The sequence below is a fragment of the Heteronotia binoei genome, chromosome 3 (genome assembly GCF_032191835.1).
Source record: "Heteronotia binoei isolate CCM8104 ecotype False Entrance Well chromosome 3, APGP_CSIRO_Hbin_v1, whole genome shotgun sequence".
Taxonomy (NCBI): Eukaryota; Metazoa; Chordata; class Lepidosauria; order Squamata; family Gekkonidae; genus Heteronotia; species Heteronotia binoei.
The window spans coordinates 70,426,965-70,448,915 of record NC_083225.1 but is presented as its reverse complement, the minus strand read 5'-3'; the positions used below and the strand labels follow the sequence as shown (position 1 = coordinate 70,448,915).

General features: G+C 39.0%; 1 protein-coding gene across 4 annotated transcripts in view; it reads left to right on the top strand.

Moving 5' to 3' along the window:
- AP1S2 (adaptor related protein complex 1 subunit sigma 2) overlaps positions 1 to 21,951 on the top strand; it is a 39,424-nt gene that overhangs the window by 10,714 nt on the left and 6,759 nt on the right. For 2 of the 4 annotated variants that reach the window (XM_060234009.1, XM_060234012.1), the window contains exons 3-4: positions 5,870 to 5,978; positions 8,764 to 8,901. In XM_060234009.1, coding sequence (XP_060089992.1) covers positions 5,870 to 5,978; positions 8,764 to 8,901 — 247 coding nt within the window. Of the gene's footprint in view, positions 1 to 5,869; positions 5,979 to 8,763; positions 8,902 to 9,316; positions 9,349 to 14,303; positions 14,397 to 21,951 lie in introns of all 4 variants that reach the window. The other 2 variants (XM_060234010.1, XM_060234013.1) reach the window with 2 other exon arrangements.

The window sequence follows — 21,951 nt, the reverse complement described above, 5'->3', positions numbered from 1 at the left end:
GGGGGGGGGGAGGCCGCTCTATGAAACCCCCCCTTCCCTCTGTAGGCTACTGGCATGTTTCTCCCTCTCATGCTGCCGAGACAGAAGCAGTCTCCCTCTCACGCTGAGATAGAATGAGCACCAGCAACCTTCCTGCCCCACCCCTCCCTCCCCACTGTTTGAGTAGCAGCCTGACCACTGCACTCACCACAAGGCATATCTGTGGTATAAGGGAGGGAAAGAGAGAGAGAGCACGGGAGAATGGCAGTGAGAGAAAGAGTGAGCATGCATGGCAGTGAGAGAGAACGCACGAGATGAGAGAGCGACAGCAAAGGAGAAAACTGCAGCAAGAGTGAGAGGGGGAGAATGAGAGATCGGCAGTGAGATAGAAAGCGGAAAAGCAACAGCAACAGGGGAGAACAAGAGAGCTACAGACAGAGAGAGAAGAAGCAGCCAAGCCCTGCGCCCCCCTTCCCAAGTTTATTCTCTCCCAGGCCCCTCCACCCAAAATTTTCTGGCTACGAGGCTGCCTGGAATACTTCATGTTAAAATGGAGGCGAAACATTGAGTTTTATATTGCATTATTATGTAGATATTTGAGTACAAGTTTGGGGCTTATATGGTTTCAAAGATCAAGCCACTATAATTTAAAGTATGAATTTGACAAATTGTGATATTCAGGGTCAGGAAGGATTTTCTGTTTTCAGATTAGACTGGCTAGTGTCCAAAGTTTCTTGCCTACAACATCATGAACTATGTATTCTTATCCACTCTCTCCATGTGGCATGCTGTTCTTGATGTAATGCACTTAATCTATTGAGGACTGTTGGTTATATGACCCTGCCTACAAGCAAGGTGGTATAAGTTGCATTAGCTAGTAATTAAGCAAATGGGTATGAATATATGGATGCACTCAGAGACTAAAAGATTAGAAGAAAGATTATGGCAAAGATAGCAAGACACTACCTTTACAGGGGAAAAAATGTGGGAAAGCCCTCAACCAGAGCTGCACCGGTGTGCTGCTTTCATGCTGCCAGGGTGTGTTAGGAGCAGAGAGCCGCATGTGAGCACTGTGTTGGACACAGCTGGGAATTAGGCTGAAGGAAGTCATGGAACTCCAGTTTTGCAGAGGAATATTAGTTTTAACATGCATACTTTCCTAATGTGGGGCTCCAGTGGAATAGCTGTTGAAGAAGATGAAGAAGATATTGGATTTATATCCCGCCCTCTGCTCCAAAGAGTCTCAGAGCGGCTCACAATCTCCTTTACCTTCCTCCCCCACAACAGACACCCTGTGAGGTGGGTGGGGCTGGAGAGGGCTCTCACAGCAGCTGCTCTTTCAAGGACAAGCTCTGCCAGAGCTATGGCTGACCCAAGGCCATGCTAGCAGGTGCAAGTGGAGGAGTGGGGAATCAAACCCGGTTCTCCCAGATAAGAGTCCGCACACTTAACCACTACACCAAACTAGCTCTCCACACCAAACTAGCTCTCCTATGAGGCCTTCTCACAGGTAGGGACTGGGGGGGTCCTTTTGCTGTGATCATGGTGTCTCTTTTTTATTTTAAAAATTGATTTGCAAAATCCCACTATTTACTCACCTTTCCAATTTAGACAGGCACCTTTTAAGGTTTGAGGGAAAGGTTTGGGACCAGCCATGGTTAAAATATAGCGTTCTGCAAACTCCAGTTTTGGAGAGAAATATTATTGCTTCCCCAATATGGAGCACCAGTGGAATAATAGCAGAACAAGTGCTGAAGATTATTATCTCAACCCCCCCTCCCCCCTGAGACCCTGGAGAGCCACTGCCACTCAGAGTAGACTGGGGCGCAGAAAGCTTGCATTGCTCAACCATTTCATGTTTTCCTTCAGAGTCTTAGGCTCATACCATTTATATTTTTAGTTTAGATTTTTACCCTCCTCATGTGAGGCTCCAATGGAATAGCTGTTATAGTATTTTTAATTGTGTTTGTGTCCTTTATAAAGTTTATATATTCTCTACCTGACATTACATTTTGTGACACACATGGCCCACTCTGACAAAGTCCCATTTATGTCAGACAAATGAGTCCTACGTTCCTGGTCTACATGGATCCCTCCTTATATTACTGTGTCACTCTGTGGAAATGTGCCTACCATGTGTGCTTATTCCTGATATAAGTTCTGTGAAACTGGTTTTAAAAGTTAAAGTAGAAGCTGAATATGAGGCAGTCTTCTTTAGCACTACGTCAAAGAGTTCTGTACCTGGAAGAAAGAAGAATTTTTGTCCTTGCAATGGCAGCTGTTTATCTTGGCTTCCTTCTTGCCTTTGGTGAGGTAAGCTCAGTTGAGTAGTACAAAGAATGCAGAACAATTAACCTTTGAAAGTTGTGTTAGTAAGGCTGACCTAAACTAGTACATTTATACTATCTTATATTAAAGCAAAAAGGCGGTCTTGTTGTATAATGTGATAGTTATAAGCCATTGGACTCCCATTCTTGTGCCAGTTAGTTGTACAGGTGCTGGTCATTTTCTTAAAAATGGTATAATTAGTGAAAGTATGTTCTTTTAAGTGTAGGTGTAAAACTGATATAAACTAAAATTATAGAAAAATATATAACTCATTACTGAGATCTTTTCAGTTACTAATGAAATTAAAAGATACCTATATAAACAATGATCATTCAAAAGTATTACAACAATGATAGTGAATTAGTATTCCTTATTCAGTTCTTATGCAATTCCTTGAAGTTTAAGCAACATGTTCTGTACCCAGTGATCTTTCTGATTATCTTGACAAAAGTTCAGGCTTAATGCCCTTCTCTTCCTTTTGATTAAAACAGTTTCAAGGAAAATGTGTGTAAATAAAAACAAACAAAAAAGATCTATACAGGTATTACAGTTTACAATCATGTCTGTGTTGAGCAATTCAACAAAAATTGAGCTTGAATATTTTGTGTTATGTGAAGAAGCAGACTTGACTGGGAAGCGTAAGGCAGGGAAAAAACTCAAGTGCTCTAGGTGATGGGAAAATTAATATTCTCCCAATACTGATTATTTGTGCAGATATTAATGAAGGATGTTTCCAGCATAATGATATTACTGTATTCAAAAATGCACAGCTTCAGTTCTGAGAGGGGATTTCATTACACTATTAAATGCACCATACTTGTGCTGGGTATTAAAAAATAGAACCACGTGGAGAAAACTTCTTTGGCTTAATACTAAGTACTTAAAGACCCATCATGTTCTTTTACTAGAGCACAGACAGCAGGGTGCCTATCAAAGGCATAATAATGTTAAATATCTTAACAATTAAGTAGGTATTAGAAAATGAATTACAGCAAAACTAAACATTCCTGAAATGCTGCAGAAATTAAACTTCCACTAAAGATGAGAATGGAAATTAAAAGCAAAAATGCTTATTAAGTTATTATTTCTGTATATTCTAAAGATAGCATTCCAGTAAACTAAAAAAAGGTAAAGGTGGTCTTCTGTGCAAGCACCAGTCGTTTCCAACTCTGGGGTGACATTGCTTTTACAACGTTTTCACGGCAGACTTTTTTACGGGGTAGTTTGCCATTGCCTTCCCCAGTCATCTACACTGTCCCCCCAGCAAGCTGGGTACTCATTTTATCGACCTCGGAAGTATGGAAGACTGAGTTGACCTGGGGCCGGCTACCTGAACCCAGCTTTTGCTGGAATCGAACTCAGGTCGTGAGCAGAGCTTAGGACTGCAGTACTGCAGCTTTACCACTCTGTGCCAGTAAACTAGGTAATATTTTTTAGCTTACTGTATTCTCTGTGCTAAACAACTTGGGTTTAGTTTTATTGGATTTATATCCCGACCTCCCCGCCAAAGCAGGCTCAGGGCCTCACAATTAATAATAAAACATTTAAATTGAAACATAAAATAAAAAGTTTGGTGCTAATTTCATTGCAAAACCTTCATTGCAACTTCATTGCAAAAAAAATGCTTCTGAAATGTGGATTGAACTTCAAGCAAGCATGTTCTGAATTTTACCCAAAGGGTGTGAGAATTCTGATCCGATCTTTTCCTGCTGTATTAATCTTAAATTAATTCTTATAGGAACACAGTCCATGAGTGACATTTCAACATAGATCTTCATTTTTTTCTTGTCTTCCAAAATTGTCAGTATGCTTCTTTGATTTTTAAACAAATTTCTATTTTAGATGTGTGGCAAGAAGCTTCAGTGTTTTAGTGCCGTGTAGACAATTGTGTCTTATTGCTGTTGATTTTCAGTGATGGTGATTAATGGGGAAATGTTTTTTTGCAGCTTCATTGCTTATGCAAGTTCTTTCCCTGAATAACTTAACATGTGATTTGAGCTAAGGTGATCATGTGCCTTGTTTGATCTGCTTGATAATCTGAAGGCAAAGCTGAGTTTTGCATACTGCTGCCCCCCCCCCCAAGATATTTTGGCACAAGGTTCTCCCCCCCCCCCCCTTGACTTAGAAGGATTTATTTTACTTAAGAACTACTATTGTAGTTTGATGAAACTCATTTACTTTTTCTTCTAATTTGCTCTTGCATTGATTTCTTCAGGCAGATGGTATTGGCTACTCTTTTGGTGAAAATATGGACTTAAAATATAGCATCTGTATATTGACAGTTCTTTACCTGTAGTTCATTCAGTAGAAGCTCAGAAAAGCCACACAATCGCCAAAATTAATGGCTTTTTAAAATATAAAGATGCACACAGAAGTATCTTCCTACAAGAACTGACATTTGCAGTAGAATTGGAGATAGTTGAAGATGACAGCATTTTCATTTTGAGCATTCAAACCAGCACAGTGGCAGCCCCATCCCAAGATCCTGATGGTGGCAGTGCTGATCCCCTGGCACAGCTGGGATTCCCCTCCCCTCATATTATAATGGTCACCCACGCTGACAGGCTGTCCCATATGTACATCATTTTAACTAACAAGCCATTATAAATAATTTCAGTCCTGCAACCACGAAGCTTGTTTCCCTTGCTGTTGTCCCTGGCCATCTCACTTGGCCCCACATATGAAAGCTCTGCGATTTATTGGATGCCAGCTGTGCTGTGGTAGATTGTAAAATTGGCTGTCCTTTCCTCTCCACCTAGAATTATAAGATTCATAACAGTCATGGGACTGGAAGTAGAACATAAAAACAGCTTTAAAAGACAGAACCCTTGAGTCAAATGCCTGAACAGAAAGACATATTTTGACCAACTACTTTAAAAGAGTAATATAGGTGTGAGGCAGGTTTCAAGTGGGAGGGCATTCAAAGGCAGTGTGTCATGATTAAAGAGCCCAGTCTTTGATTGCCACCAACCTTACCCCTGCAGACAGGAGCAGTGAGGGCAGGGCTTGGGAAGAGGGTCTTAACCGGGAAGGTGGTCCTTCAAATACCCTGGCTGCTAACCATTTAGGCCTTTGGACAAGACAACAGAGCATCTCTCTTGTACTGGTTCTCTCTGCCAGGAGGGGGGAGATAAATTTTACAATATGACACTAGATATTAATAAAATTAATGGTGCATATACAGTGTATCAGTGGCCACTTAATATGTGTCAAGTGGACATTTTGGCTCTGATTTTTAATTGGCTCTAAGATTTTTTCTTAATGTTCATGGTTTCCCACCAACAGGAAGTTGTACATCCTTACAACTTTAATGGCTTAGGAAAGCTATAATCAAGTACTTTGCAGCTGTTTAGATGTGGCCTTGAGTACGTTAGTTATTCTGTACTATTGGTGACTTCAGGTTTAGTCTAAATATTTGGCAGTTAACTTTTGCATAATGTGTGAGGGAAATTAATTTCTGCAAAAAAAAAGGTTGTGTCCCTTTGTGTTACGTTTTATTGAAGGATGGGCAGGATTGTATAAAGCAGTTGCTTCAGTATTTATATTAACATTTTTTTTACAGGTATGCAAGCCTTTATTTCTGCTGTGCCATTGAAGATCAGGATAATGAGCTAATAACGTTGGAGATAATTCATCGTTACGTAGAATTGCTTGATAAATACTTTGGAAGTGTAAGTTATTAACTGGTTCTTTGTAAATATTGCATATAGGTATAAATTAAGGATCTTTGTTTTATATGTGTACAAAATAATATACTTATTTTCTAGAGGAAAATAAAGGAATGCAGTTTGTTTAAATATATATATCCACTGCATCTGGTGAACTCCATCACTGTTCTGCAGCCTGAAAAGCACTATATTCATTGCACATACCTGTGGAGGCCAGGTGAGAGGGAACTGTTATATAAAATGTGGCAAGAAGGTAAAACAGAGTGTTATGTTATTTGAGAGCACATGAATAAACAAGATCCAGCAAAAATATAAACCTAGAATAGATGTGGATTGCTCCCAACAGGTACTGAACCTGTTAAGTTAATATTTAGTGCCCTTACCTCCTGACTTCCCACATCTGACAAAGCTGACACAAAAGCCTGTATGACAATAAAACTGCAGTCATTGGTATACTTACTTGGGAGTTAGCTTGGATAAGTTCACCAAGGCTTATTTCTGAATAAACTTGCAGAAGATTGAGATGTAAGTTTGTTAATATTTAGACTGCCTCAAGGCAGTTTATTATTTTGGTTGCAACAGGGTAACTCCGCTACATTATCTAAATATAGTATTTTGGCTTTATTTTATAGTACATATAATATACTGGCTAAAATGAATGCCATGGATAAAAAGTTGACTATTATGTAAAACAAGTGGGTACCTGCAAGGACTTGTGAGAAGCATCTCATTTTCCCCTCTCCCATTCTTTCCTCTTTCCCTTTCATGTAAGCCCCTATAGCCTCTTCCCATTTTCCTGCTTCCTTGTCCTCTTCCCACCCAACAGCCAATTTATATTTATCTGCCTGCTTGTCTTCAGGTTTCCCACGCTCCCCAGCAGCCTCTATCTTCCTAGCAAAACTATGGCCCAGTTGTGTGGTATTGGCCACTTGGTCAGGCCCACTTGCATGGTAGGACATGTGATCGGTAACCCCACTTTCACCCCAACTCAAGGACTTGTGAGGGGACACTTCACTTTTCCCCGTATCATCCTTCCCACACTATTTCCTCTTCCCCTCCCCCATCAACCCTCATATTCTCTCCCCTTTCCTGCCCCATTCTTGCCTTCTCAGCCATTCACCAACCTACCTTTTATCTGCCTCCCATCTTCAGCTGTATGTATTGTTTGTTTATTTCATTTATATCCCAATTTTCTTCACATTTTTTTGCAAACCCGGGACATTTTTCAGGTTTGTAGAAAGATCGGTCTTGCCCATTCACAGTTCAGGTTGCTGGATTTAAGTTTCCTTAGATTTGACCAACTTGGCTATTAGTATATAGACAAATGGGGTCCCAGAATACTTGCAAGGAAAACCCCTTCCCCCATTGCTGCCGACTCCCCACACTTGATACTCTCCTTATGGCTCAGTGGGGAATCCCGTATCCAACTCACCCCAGTGCCAAACCTGGCATGGTTCTAGGCCTGACCACCTACTAATGAGCCTTGTGTACTCTGTTGGGCCCAGTGTGGCTGCTGGAGTCTTCTAGTACCAGCTTCCTCTTCTGCTGTGGCCAAGCCAGATCAGCTGCTGGCATCATCTTCCAACATAGTTGGGCCTGGTATGGCTACTAGTGTCCTCCATCACTGCTGCCAGGCTGGAGTGGCTGCCATTCTGATGTCCTTTGATGCTGAGCCAGAGCAGCTGCCAGCATCTGGGCTGGAGTGGCTCCATTCTGATAACACAGATGTATTTTCATAGGATTTAATTGAATTTTGATTTCAAATTTTTCTGCAAACTTGGGGAGGGTGTCTGTTTAGAGCCTGTGTGACCCTGATCTGCTATTATTATAGAGTTATATCAAAGTCTTACTGGGGGACTGCCAGGGTTTTTTTCTACTATCAGAGCAAGCAAAAGTAAGTGTGTAGCAGCCAGTAATCTGCAAACATTTTTAAAAATGTCTTCATAGGATTCTGTGACCACTGAAGATTTTCAGTGATGTTTTATTATTTTTTCTCTAATTTGCCCAACAAAGTGAGATCTTTTAAGAGGGAATAAGTAGTCAATTGGCAAGGTGTTGCATCTGCTGATTGACACATGTTCTTTAAGTGGCTGTTCCTGAGTTACTTTTGATATTTTATTCAGTTTCCTTTTATTCTATAATTTGTAACCATCATCTCCAAATTATTGTATGAGAAATGATGGAAAAAGGTATTTGTAAACAGTGTAACAAAAACATCTTATCCTAGTACCCTAGACTGGGGTGACTAAACTGCGACTTGGGAGCAACATGCGTCTCTTTCACATACATTGTGTGGCTCTTGAAGCCTCCGCTGCCCTATCAGCTGGCTTGGAGAAGGCATTTCTTTCTTTAAATCACTTCTAGCCAAACCAGCCAGTGGCTTGGAGAACACATTTAAAGTTAAAGTTGCTTTTGTTCCATCTCCCCTTCCTTCCCTTCTCTATCTGTTTCACATACATTGTGTGGCTCTTGAAGCCCCCGCTGCCCTGTCAGCTGGCTTGGAGAAGGCAGTTTTTTCTTTAAATCACTTCTCCTAACCAAACCAGTCAGTGTCTTGGAAAACACATTTAAAGTTAAAGTTGCTTTCATTCCACCTCCTCTTTCTTCCCTCCTCCATCTGTTTCCCTCCCTCCCTCCTGTCTTTCAGCTCTCAAACATCTGATGTTCATGTCTTGCAGCTCTGAAACAGAAATTTATTCTATGTAGCTCTTACATTAAGCAAATTTGGCCATCCCTTCCCTAGATCAAGATACTGAATCTCAACATTGATCCTTTTTATGCTTTTTAGGTTTGTGAACTTGATATCATCTTTAATTTTGAGAAAGCTTATTTTATTTTGGATGAATTTCTGTTGGGTGGGGAAGTTCAAGAGACCTCAAAGAAAAATGTTCTTAAAGCCATTGAACAGGCAGATTTGTTACAGGAGGTAAGCAAATCTTCATTCTTTGTGAAGTACACTAGCATGCGGTGCTCTGTCCAGGAAAAGCTTTTGTTTCTTCAAAACTAGAAAAAGCTTTTCAGCATGTCTAGCATGTTGTGTCTAATTAATGTTCCCCTTTATCAGTATTGCTTTGTCCATTTCTTGTTTTAAGCAGAGTTCATTTCATGCAGCATGGTAACTCAAAAATAGACTCTTAGATTTTATTTCATGTTGTAGATATTGCTAGACATGCAGCTACTTGTCTCTTTTTTGTTACCTGTGTATTTAATTTTTTGTCTCTATTTTTTTTTAATCTGTGTATTTAAATTTTTGTCTTAAATTAACTGAATGATTATCACTAGTTTTTTTTGTCATACCTGATGCATGTATGCCTCTTTACTGTTTCATTGCTGAAACCCAGAAGCTAGACTCACTACTTTGAGACACTTTCAGGTATAGTTAACGTTAACTGTTTTAAAGACCAGTCTTGATACTGTAACTAATTAAAGTAGATGTGTGCTGTGTGTTTAGAAAATAGTTATAATACTAGTTTTAGAAATGCCACAAATGAAATAGATTGGGGCAGAAACCTCCCAGTTGCTAACAAAATGCATAAATATTAGTGCTAGCTTTAGCGAACTGCTTGGTAATAAAGTTAATTAAATTAAATAGTTGAAATTTGTTGAAGGAAATAAAATTACTAAAATAACACCCTTCTTATCAGCTCATGAATTCCATTATTTGATAGCTTTCATTTTTAAATGATAATACAGAGCTGGTGATATGAATATCTTGTTTAAACTGTAATTATTGATTCAAGTTATGAACATGTTAAAGTTTCTACACATTGGTCAAATTAATGTGGGTTACGACAGTATGCTTTGTCAATGCAATTTTAAAAAGTTCTTTTATCCTGGATAGTGTTTTGTGAGGTGTATTTATTTTTAATTGGTGTTGATGTTTAATCTTAAATCCCATATGTTCATCAGTATCGTTCTTCATTGTGGTTTTCAAAGTAGCAAAATAATCAATTTTCTAATTCCTTGTATTGGAGTAGAAGTCATTCAGATATGCATTAGATATGAGAAAGTGTACTCAGAATAGTTCAACTCAGAATGCATATAAGAAATGACTTATTTGAAAAAGTAAAAAATCTTTCATGCAAGGTGTGTGTAAATTTTTCACGTGGAGGGTGATAATATAGAAATTTAAGTTCAATATCCTGCTAATGCTGGTATGTCTTTGCACCATGCAAGACAAAATGCAAAAAAAAATAGTAAATAGCGGAATTGCAGAAATTACACATGGTGAACGAGGGTAGCTAAATCGGGGCACCTTCATTTAGCAAAATCCAAGAGGTATTTTAAACATTTCTTCATCTAGTTTTCTCACAATATGAATTGTTCTTTTCTTTCATGAAGTTAGCTATTCATAGTTAATCATGTTTGGCAGGTGGCCAGGGTATTTTTTGTTGTTGTCAAATCCATGAACATGTTGATTTACATTTGTCTGTTCTTGTGTGAATAGAGATGAAAGAATCCTGTCCCCTGTTACTGTATGATCATTCTCAAGGCTCTCTGCAGACAAGTTCCAGAATTGTCTATTCTTCATTACTCTTTCCCCACTTTCTCTGAGTATCCATGGAGGCTTAGGAATAGTGGTACTTCTGAAATGTTTCTGCACATTTTGAGTGCTGGACATTAAATGATTGCTTTGGTATTGGCAACCTATTTTACTTCCATTCATTTCTCACACTCTCTGAACTGCTGAATAAATTCTGTGCTAGCTTTTCCTGAGAAAAATACCACATGCTGTTGAGTTAGTGTGAGGTTTTCAAGTAGCATTTAGCATTAATGAAAAATTTCTTGTTGAGATTACCTGAAGTTTTTATTTTGTACAGAACCTAGAATATTAGGGTGCATTTTTATACGGTGTTAGTTATTAGAGTGAGGTTCTCTTTTAAAATTGTACATTAGAAATTGTGTGGGAATTTTCATAAGCAATTGTTTCCCTAAGAAAATAGTATACCCCTGGAGTGCAAAAGCCTCTCACATTCTTGGCAATTCACTGTCCATTACTTCCACAGTTGCCAAATTTCAGAAGACAAATATGGAACACTGCATTTAATTTTCTGTGCAGTTGTCTTTAATTTTTTTTTCAGTAAAAAAGAATTTCATTTCAAAACACTATGAGCAAAATATAGATTCTACTAAAATTAATGAGGTCTGTAAACAGCAGGTTTTTTGAAAAAAAATCATTACATCTATTCCAAAAACGGCAAGAACGAACTTTCTGCTTAAGTCCTGCCTCCTCTCATTGTTGCACACTTCTAGTGCTTTGTATGTTTTCTATATTCCTTGTCTTGTTGAGTATTATTATTGTTTATGAAACTTTTATTATTATTTCTACTTTACTTTTAGTCTCTCTGATGGATTTCTTACTAATGTACTAGTGAGCAAAGCCTTACAGCAATTGAGCCAAATTGAAGCATTTGTAATGATCTGAGTCACAGTTTTGCTTCCCCCCATTAACTACTTGGCAGGTAGCTTTTAAGAAATTAGCTTGTATATAATGAATGCCATGAATATGCTTTAGACTCCTTTTCTTTTGCTGTTGTGGGAATTTGTTGAGATGTAATCATCTCTTCAGTTAAAGGAATTATAACAGTAGTTTTTCATTGGGACTTTCATTGGGACTTCCATAGCTAGTATTATGTAATTTCCCCTTCCGTTTTAGTATCCTGATACTGCCGTGTTTCTGTTCTCTTGATAAGATTAAATGCTGAAGCAAGAGGACAAAAGGACAACAAACTGCAAACACAGTTGTATATATTTTTAATTTCTGCATTGTCAGATACACAGTGGAACTAATTAAAAATGAAATTCTGTAACATGGTTTAGCAAATAAAACAGCTGGGTATTAATCTTAGTGAGGACTGCTTAATCCAGATTTTCAGATATTTAAAAGGGCTGTAGGAGATCTGTACTATCTTCACTAGAATTTTGTTCCCTATGAAGTTTCCTATGTACTTATTCTGCAGGTGTACCAACTTAAGCTAAAATTCAAGTTAAAGAAATACCTCTTGATTTATGGATGATGCAGGCTTTAGACAGCCTGTATTGTATTGTTTTAAATATGACATGCCCTTGCTCTGGCACTAAAGGTAATATATGTGTGTAAAGAGTGCCCACACCAGAATAAGACAGGAGACAAAAAAAAAGGTCATGCCTGAAAAGTAATGTGGAAGTTCAGTTTGAAGGAGAAAGCAAGGAGGGGAAGGATGTTTTGACCTCTCTCTCACTTGCCACTTTCTCTGGAGTACTGGCGGCAGAGAATAGCAGTTAACGAAGGAAGGTAACCTGAGTTCCGAGATCAGTTTGACACTAAAGTTATAGTTTGTACCTTAGTAACAAGAGAATAAAAATAAAGTTGCAGTACTAATTTATTTTGTTTATTATATTTCTGTACAATTCACTGAAGAAATTGTGAGGACATGGGGCTGTGTTTCTGTGACACAGGAGTATTCAACTGGGTCATTAGTATGTCCCATGTTACATTCTGTAGTACTCCTGTAGCTGCATTTTGAGTTGTTCTGCTAATATAGGGCTGTGTAAATAAAATAGAAGGCCAGAATCCTGGAAAAAATCAGTTATAGCACTGGAAACCACATTGTGTCCATGTTGTTAGTGTACTTCTTATGACATCCTGTCCTTCCTCCTTTGCTTCTGTATTCCTGTGTTACTGGAGCAATCTTGGGACCAAGTCACAGGAAATTAGCAGCCACATTGCCCCCAATACACTATTTATTTATTTCCTTCATTTTTACCCTTCAAATACTTGAAGAGTTGTCATATATAGGATGGTACAGAATTGTTTTCTGTGGCCCGAGAAGGTAGGACCAGAACAATGGGTTGAAATTAAATCAGAAGAGTTTCCGGCTCAACATTAGGAAGAACTTCCTGACAGAGTGGTTCCTCAGTGGAACAGGCTTCCTCGGGAGGCGGTGGGTTCTTCTTCCTTGGAGGTGTTTGAACAGAGGCTTGATGGCCAGCTGTTAACAATGCTGATCCTGTGAATTTAGGGTGTCAGAATTTCCTGCATTGTGCAGGAGGTTGGACTAGATGACCAACTCCCTGATTTTGTTCCCTATTATTTTTGTTCCCTATTATTCTACCCCACCTTTCTGCCCAATGGTTACCTAAAGCAGTTTCAGGGCTTTTTTTTTGTTAAAAAAGCCCAGCAGGAACACATTTGCATATTAGGCCACATCCCCTAACATCACCATTGTTTCACTGCAGTTTACATCATTTTCCTTTCCTCCAAAGTTAGGTTGAGAGTGGCTGACTGGCCTGAGGTCACTTAGGTCGTTTTCGCACTCACCTCCAGCCGGCGCGACCCCCCCTCTTCACCGCGCAGGATCTGCGCGGATTTCGCACTAAATGCCGCAGAGCAGCCTTCTGCGCCGGAAACTCCCGTCGCAAAAGCTGCACAAACGCCAAACTGCTTTTTGGCAATTTACGTTTGAGCGGCTTTTGCGACGGGAGTTTCCGGCGCAAAAGGCTGCTCCGCGGCATTTAGTGCAAAATCCGCGCAGATCCTGCGCGGTGAAGAGGGGGGTCGCGCTGGCTGGAGGTGAGTGCGAAAATGACCTTAGCAAGCTTCTGTGGCGGAGTGGGGATTAAAAACTGGGTCTCCCAGATCCCACTGAACATGCCCCAAATCTTACTGCTTTCAGAGGATAAATACGTGTGCTTGTTCCAAGGGAAATGTGTTTTTCTGCTTTTTAAATTCATGTTTTACATTGCAATTTCTCAGAGCACTAGGGAGCTTTTGTATCCCACTTGCATTTCAATAACTCTTCAGTAATGGTTTATAACTGTTGCTATTGAAAACAAAATGTTAACTTCTCTTATTAGATGTTATGATTTTATTCATCAGTAATTTTAATAAAATATTAATAAAGCCATATTAGATACATATTCTAATAAGCTAGCTACATTTTAAGGTGTTTTCAAAATGAAATATTTGCAGATGTCATCCAAAGCTCATGGTAAAGGAAAAACCTGAATCTGAAATTGATCTTCAAATGCTCACAACTTTCTAAATAATTGTTAAGCATCTATGTTAATACGCTTGCTTAAAGTGGGGGGGACTGCTGTTATTAACCTGTCTTGTGGAGGTTTTTTTTGTGTGTGGAGTTTCTGTCTTCATTGCATATTTGTTAGCTTTTCCCCTTGATAAGGCTGTGTGATGAAGCCGCTTGTTTGAGTGTCTGTAATATCCCTCAGAAAGTGTTACAAGTCTGTGTGATAGTGGATTTCCTGATTTTATTGTAGCAAAACTGGTTGTAATAACTTTATGAAACTGCAGAATATCACATCTTCAATTGTGCTTAATTTTATTTGTAGAGCCAGAATGAAGACTGGGGAGGTTTGTCTGAGGATATCTTATGATTAAGGCAGTCTTAAGCCTTAGCCTTTTGATCCCCATCCATACGATTGGTAACTACCAAATCTACCATTTTGGTGGCATGGATTACATGGGTGCTTTGCAGAGAGGAAGTTTGCACGTGTCATTGAAGCCCTTGCCTGAAAAGTAAAAAGGGGAGCACAAAAGTGACTGGTGATGGGCTTAACTCTCTGCAGTGTTTGCATGACAGTATTGAAGTGTGTGTTGGGTGCTGTGTCTTCTTTTCCTTTTCATACTAACAGCATCAGTTTGAATTGTGTGATGTATGGTATTTGTTCTGGTGGTGTTCATAAGATTTCTAGGGAGATGTTTGATCTTAATTGTAAAAACATGTTGAAATATTTCCTGGAATATCTGATATCAGCTATGAAAATTGCATAGGCCTTGTACAGAAATTATTCAGGTGTAATTCACTGTAGTTGATACCAAATTCTATGTAATAAAAAAGTCTAACATATATATATATATAATTTATTACAACATATTTCTGTGCAGTGTTACACAAAAAAGGTAAGTGTGGAAGTGTTTAATTAGAAACTGTTCTTGGCAACCACAGGAATGGAGAGAAGCTATCAGTACTTTTGTAGCTAAATTATACATTTGGTAATGTACTATAGCAGCACAGTAGCTTTTCTCTTTTCTGTAAGGATCTTGTTACAGGCTAAAGACTGACTGACTGAATCTAAAGTAATGCACTACATTTCTCCCTTTTGTGCCTTCCTTTCCCAGATATGTACGTATGGATGACTATAAATCTTTGATTCTTTAATAAAACCCAGTTGGATTTATTGATTTGCAATTTAAAAAAATAATTAGCTTTGGGGAGAGGATAATCAGTTACGTATCTGAAAAATGACTTTGGGTTAGATTGTGCAATTAGCAAAAGGAATGATGGGCTGTTAGGGACCTAGGAAAGATTTCCATCTTCCCCAAAGCCCTTTCTGATCCCAGGAAAGCTGATTCTTGTATTTGCAGGATCCATGTAGTTATACAAGTTGGGGAGATACATTGAAGGGCAGGCAGGTGGCCAAATCATCTTCCTGCCTCTTGCATTAGTTATGCTAATGCTTGTTGGAAGAGGGAGGAAGGGTGATCCCCCCCCTTGCGCTTCCTCAGTATAGTCCCCTAACCTATGTAGTTGTGGGTCCCATGAACCCAAGTTTCACCTTTCTCAGGGACAGAAGGTTCTTCTGTGGAGAGAAATGCAGAATAGTTCTCCTGATCCTTGTTTCAACAGATTGCAGGAACCAGTCCATTTATTAAAATGAAGTAAAGCTTTAACACAACTCAATATGGTCATAATGAAATTTAATTAATATTTAAAACTTAAATCTATAATGTTCAGTCAGACGCACTAAGATAAAGCCTGAATTTCAAAAAAAAAGAACCATGGGATTAAAGTATACCAACCTGGGTTATATATTGATGTGGCATGATGTGAATATTTATGACCACCAACCATTTAGAGTCAACTGAAGATAATCAATATGGAATCCAATTCCATATGTAAGAACTCCAGAGTGGCATTTACTAAAAAAAATTATGCATGAATAAGTTGGGAGTACTAGTATTCTCCCACACTGGCCCATACTGTTTCTCATTATGGCTCTTTCTACCCCCCTTCCATTTCTCATAGTTCCTCAGGCTTTATTTTTATTACTGAATATCCCTTTAAAAGTTCTTGCATGAACATTCCACTAGTTGATTTTGCTGTACAGCTAGCAGTCTCACAAGCACCTACCTATGGGAAGCTGATTCTCTGTAATTAACAAGAAATAGCATAAAACAGGGGAGGCCAACGGTAGCTCTCCAGATGTTTTTTGCCTACAACTCCCATCAGCTCCAGCCATTGGCCATGCTGGCTGGGGCTGATGGGAGTTGTAGGCAAAAACATCTGGAGAGCTACCGTTGGCCACCCCGATGTAGAAGGTTCAGCTGAATTTTCTTTCTGTAAAGACTAAGCAACACTTGGATAATTGTTACTTAATTTGAGGTTTTTCATTTTAAATCACACCAGTGTGCTTTATTTACTGTATCTGTACCCTAAGTTTCTTCTTTGTACATGAGGTTACATTTTATCCTCCAAAATTATTTTTAAAAGACTTCTGTGGGGTTATTTAAACTGGCATAGTATCCAGGACTATTCATGGAGGCTGAGGCTGAAGGAAGAGTAGAAGTGAGATCTCTGTGGTCCAGGTTTGCTATTTTATCCAACAAACCACTTGGTATGTTTTCCCCTCGGCTTCACAATTCCTACAAAATTAATCAAAATTAATCAATATTTTATGGTTGTCAGTCCATAAAATATGTTTGCTAATGAGAACTGAAAAGATGGGAACTTAACACTGTCCCGACTCTGTCTTTCCAGCCCTTTTTCTCTCAACTCTGGTCTTTCTACCTCTGTCCTGTTTTTCATATTCTGGCTTCCCAACCTTTTCTCCATCTGCTTGCCACTTTCTCTCCCTCCCACTACTTTCACTTAACCAGCAGTTGTTTCAGGGTTGTGTAGACATGTACAATTTCTGAAAATTTTGAAGCTGTGAGAAAAAAAATTGGGGGGAAATGATGTATATACAGTACATTTTCCTGTCAAACCTAAACTTTTACTGATTGAACAACATATAATGCATCATAGTACATAAATTGTACTATTTGCCATATTTATGTTATTTAAAAGTGAAAATGTCAATGTTAAAATTGAAAATAGTGGAAAAGTGAAAATAGCAAGCATAGCCAGTACTTGAGAAAGAGCTGCAGGCTATGTCCTATGCTACCATAGCACGACTCTTTAATTTTTACAATCTGAGAAGTAGAAATAACAGGTAAAGGGATAAAACAAATTCTGTAATAAACAAAAGAAAATGTATTTTTTGGACAGAGACTTTCTCATAGTCACATGAAACGGGATTGCCAGCATGTTTGGATATTAAGCTTATTCCCAATCTTTTTGAGTTTGAGAACCCCTTTTTAAACATCAGACCATTTTATAGACTCCCCCCCCCCCCCGCATAGTAGTGGTACTATAAATACTAATAGGATCCATTGATTGAGAAAACACATAATGACAGAGATAATGCATAATTCGCATATCGGCTTGCAGACCCATTGAAAGAACTATGTGCCTCCCCCATCACCACCACCAAGGGTTGAGAATCACTGCTTTATAACATTGAATATACTGAATTTTTAAATAATGTATATCATTAAACACATAATACATCAGTTGTTGCCAAATCATTTACATTCAATAAAAAAGCGAAATATTGCATTTTTTCAGTGCTCTCCAAACTTTCCTGATTTTCCTGTTAGAAAAATTGAGAATCTTATAAAACCTTTATGTAGTACATGGGGAATGAGTAAGTACTTTGTAAGATAAAAACTTCTGAAAAAGAACAAAAATGTAGACTTTTTTTTTAAAAAAAGAACAATTTTAAATATTTAAGTTTTTCTAGTGGAAGAAACCATTACACTTTTTTAATGCTGTCCATTTTGAGGATGGGAAAAAAAACCTTGTGTTAAGCATTTTTCTCATTCTAAAAAGAGAAAATATCCCATAGGACCTTTTTTCAGTACTTTTTCCAATACTTTTTCAGTACTTCAGTACTTTTTCCAGTAAGAAAAAATGGGGGGGGAAGTGGTTTTCAAAAAAAAAAAAATTCAGGTTTTTTTTTTTGGGGGGGGGGGGTTGTAGGCCTTCTTATCTCTGTATAAGCAGTAGACCTAGGATGGAGTCTGAGGCCACAGAATCCTCTAGCATGCCCTTATATAGAATCCTCTAGCATGCCCCATTCCCAAAAGCACCTCAGAATAGGGCAAGCTGGGAGGTTTTTCTTTCATCTTGGTCTTTCTTTCCCACCATTTGCCTCTCCCTCCCATGGCTTCTTGGGCATGGTCTGTCCCTTTCTCCCTGCCCTTCCTTGGGCTGGCCTAATAAAGGATTTCCTGGGGGCATGCTGACCCCAAACACCCCTATGTTCTTTCTGCAGATGCAGAGGCCCCTGGCTAGTGAAGGTAATCTGGGCCAGTGGCCTTCCAGGCTTGGCCCTTTTCTGCTCTGCTTTCCCCTGAGATTTTCAGAGACTGCTGTACCTGCCTGCACAGGCCGTAGGAGGCCCCAGCTCTGCTTCTGGCTTCCTCCTCTGGCCTGTTCCCAGGGGCAGTCTGCTGCTTGAGCCTGCCAGGCTTCTGAGGCTGTTGCTGGTGCATTTCTGGGCATTACTCTCTCCCGCATACTCTCTTCTCCACTGCCTCTGGCTGGGCTGCCTGTCTCCTGCCAGTATCTCTTCTGGAGCAGGTGAGTATGGGGTGTGGTCACCACCTCTAGACATAAGCTTTAGTGCCTCAGTTGCTAGCAAAGCCCACTGTGTTGATTGTGACAGTTTGGCATTCTTTTCGTGGCATTTTACCCCAAACCTTATTGTTTTCATTAATTTTGGTGGGTTTTTTTCCTCCAAACCCACCAGTTCTTGGTCTAGCCATAGTGTCCTGCATTCAATCACCCCCAGTGTAGTTAGTTGAAACCATAGTTTCACAATGTCTCAATGGAGCTATTAAGCACAGCTGAACTCATTTAACACATGCCAAATTCAGTAGTATTGTGTATGCTAAAATACTGTTGCAATTTAGCCAAACCATTATAAATGTAAATATCTTTCTTCCTCAGTTGTGCTATGATAGGAGGACAGGGAGTGTGATCTCAAATAGCAATAATTGATAGTGCCATTGCTGAAGCTGAAATAAAGACTTATCCTGTGGGCCACACTTATGTATAAGTATGTATAATGTCTGTAGAAGTCATGTTGGTATATTGACAATTGTCCATGACTCTGTAGGTTAGGATTCCCATATAGAATGATCTGAGTCTGACACCTTTGTTTAATCATTTATGTTCTGGAATGACCCTTGTAACCATATGATAGCTTTGTCACTAGAGAAGGAATAGAATCTGTGGTTTGACTTGCTAATATTAGGGGATTTGCTAATACTTTTTCAAAGGCAGCATGCAGAGACTAGCTCAAGCTTCAGAACACCTTTTTGACTAAGGGCTGTAGTACAAGTAAGTGTTTGAGTTGGTTGGTACCCCAAAAGCAAATTCCACAGTCTTCATAATTTTTATGCAATATTCTCTCTATAGAAAGTGGGGAAATAAAAACCTTTACTTGCAAGTCCTGCTCAAAAGGTTGATCTGATCTAGCAGCTTTTCCTTCTGTACAGAATCTGAGACTACGGAGAACTGATTACAGAATGTGTGCTGGTTTAGATGCTTTGCTGCTTTTTCATTTTTTGGCTGAGGAGAGAGCAGTCAGTAAAGGAACTAGTCTTTATGGCTCCTATGCACTCCTGTGTGTAGATTCTGTTCTGGTGCAGAAAATGCTTTGGAATGTTCTAGAACTGTAGCCAGTAGGCTTTTCCCACTGTCATTGGTGTTCTGAATGATGGTCCTCAATCACCATATAGTCCTTTTGGCATCTGTACCATTTCAGTTTCCCAGGAGACCCTTTCATTGACCTGAAGGTAACCACTCTTGAACAAAACAGTTTTAAATGCTGACTCCAGTGTGAAATTGCTGAACTAGAATTTATCAACAGGTTTGATTGTGTTGATTCAGGATTCAGTAGGGGGCTAGGATTCTTGTTCTGCTATAATACACAAAACTAGGAAGTCCGTTGTTATCACTAATTACTTGCTCTGGTGAATGATACACACACACACAAGCTTTGCACAGAAATATTTCAATCTGTATCTGTTGCATTTCATGGCTTTCTGGTCCCACAGTTTATCTGTGTGTATGTCTGCCAGTTTTCTAATCGACAAAAACTTATGCCACAATGTATATGTTATCATGTCTGTTTCCACAAAACTTTGGTCTTTGTTGCAACAGGCGAACATAAATTGTAAAATGTAAATGTCGCTTATAGCTTTCATGTTTAAATATGTATGTAGGTGGGTTTGGGATCCTGCATTGGACTGTATACATAAACATACATGTATATACATGTTTCCCTCAGCAATTATAATGTGTAAAGTTTCTTTAAATCACTAAAAATAGAACAAATGAGAATTCTGTTCACTGAGGAATCTTTCATACACAATTTTTAACATACCATTATCTTCTTTCTAGTGTAGTGCCTGATACTTTTTACATGGGATGAGCAAATCAGAGTGGTTTAGAATACTTTAACACTTTAAATGATGATGATGGCATACACCTTACTGGGTGTTTTTGGCTTAAAGTTATATACACATCTAAAAAGAGCAATCACCATTACTGTTGGAAGGAGGGCAGGTGAGGCATAGGTGAAGAAAGGTTCAGCAGTGGATTGGGAGTGTTTAATAAGGAATTAAAACTGATACATAGTCAGAAGATAAAATACTTATGGGTAACAACTGTTAATAAAATGCTTGTTTCTAGAAAGCTCTAGGAGTATTCAGATGTGTGATCTACCTTAAATCTCAATGAAGAATGGTAGGCTATAAATAAATTGTATGGTGATTGTTGTAAAACTTTCCTGCTATATGTGTATAGTTTTTACACACTACATCAGTATTTTGTGGATACTTTCAGCTATCTATTTTAACTATTCTTACTGCAATTTCTAAAAAAAAATTATATAATCCTGCAATTCACTGGAATGAGTTAGTGAGGGTTTGTTGGCTGTTAGCTATGCTTACATCTCTTTGGACTAGAAATTGGGGCATTGAATTTTGGGATTGTGTCCAACCTTCTTTTCCACTGGCAGGGGGATAAAAAGAAAAGGAGAAGGTTATACTAAGGAATCATAGACTTAACGTGGACAGAAGATGTATGTTGGGGGTTGGAGTACGGAAGGGAATTAAGGGAGATTTAATTTAAAAGCTGGCTGGATCAGGGCCAGATCTAGGGGGGGCAGAGGGGGCATCTGTCCTGGGTGCCAGAGCATGGGGGAGTTGCCACCAGCACTCCTTTTCCCTCCAAAAATAGGTAGATCTTCATGGTGGGAGGATAGTGCCCCCCCCTTCCAAAAATAGGTGCAATCGGCCCTGTGCTGGATCCAACTCCTGGGCTGATTCCACATGGAGGTTTTTGTTCATGTCAGCAACTATAGTCATGCATTTTTTTCTTTGTTTCTACATGGTCACATTCTCCATTCCTGTTTAAATCATGAACAGTCCATTTTCCCCAAAAGTTCTCCTTCAAAAAAACAAAACAAAATCCTGGGGGGAAAGCCCTCCCCTAATCTTTTCTGGCATTAAGATGGTGTTTGGATTATCTTTTTCATAGGTCTAGAAGGGAAGGAATGAGATTGAATAAATGACCCCTTGCTGTCCATTTTCACAGTGAATCACCCTTCCTCCCTGCCCTTCCTTGGACTGGCCTAAAAATCCCTGATCCTTGCTGACACCAACAAAACTGAGATTTGGGTGGGGGAGGGATGGGGATCAGGACAATATACAACCTTACAAGGACCTTACAACTATGTAAGTAGCAAATATTTTTCTCAGCTCTCCTGATAAGCATTTAAAAAGATCCTGATGTGCTCTCTCCTATTCCCTCAAGCAGCTTCAGGACACTGAGTACCTTCCAATAATTAGTATTATCAAAGGATT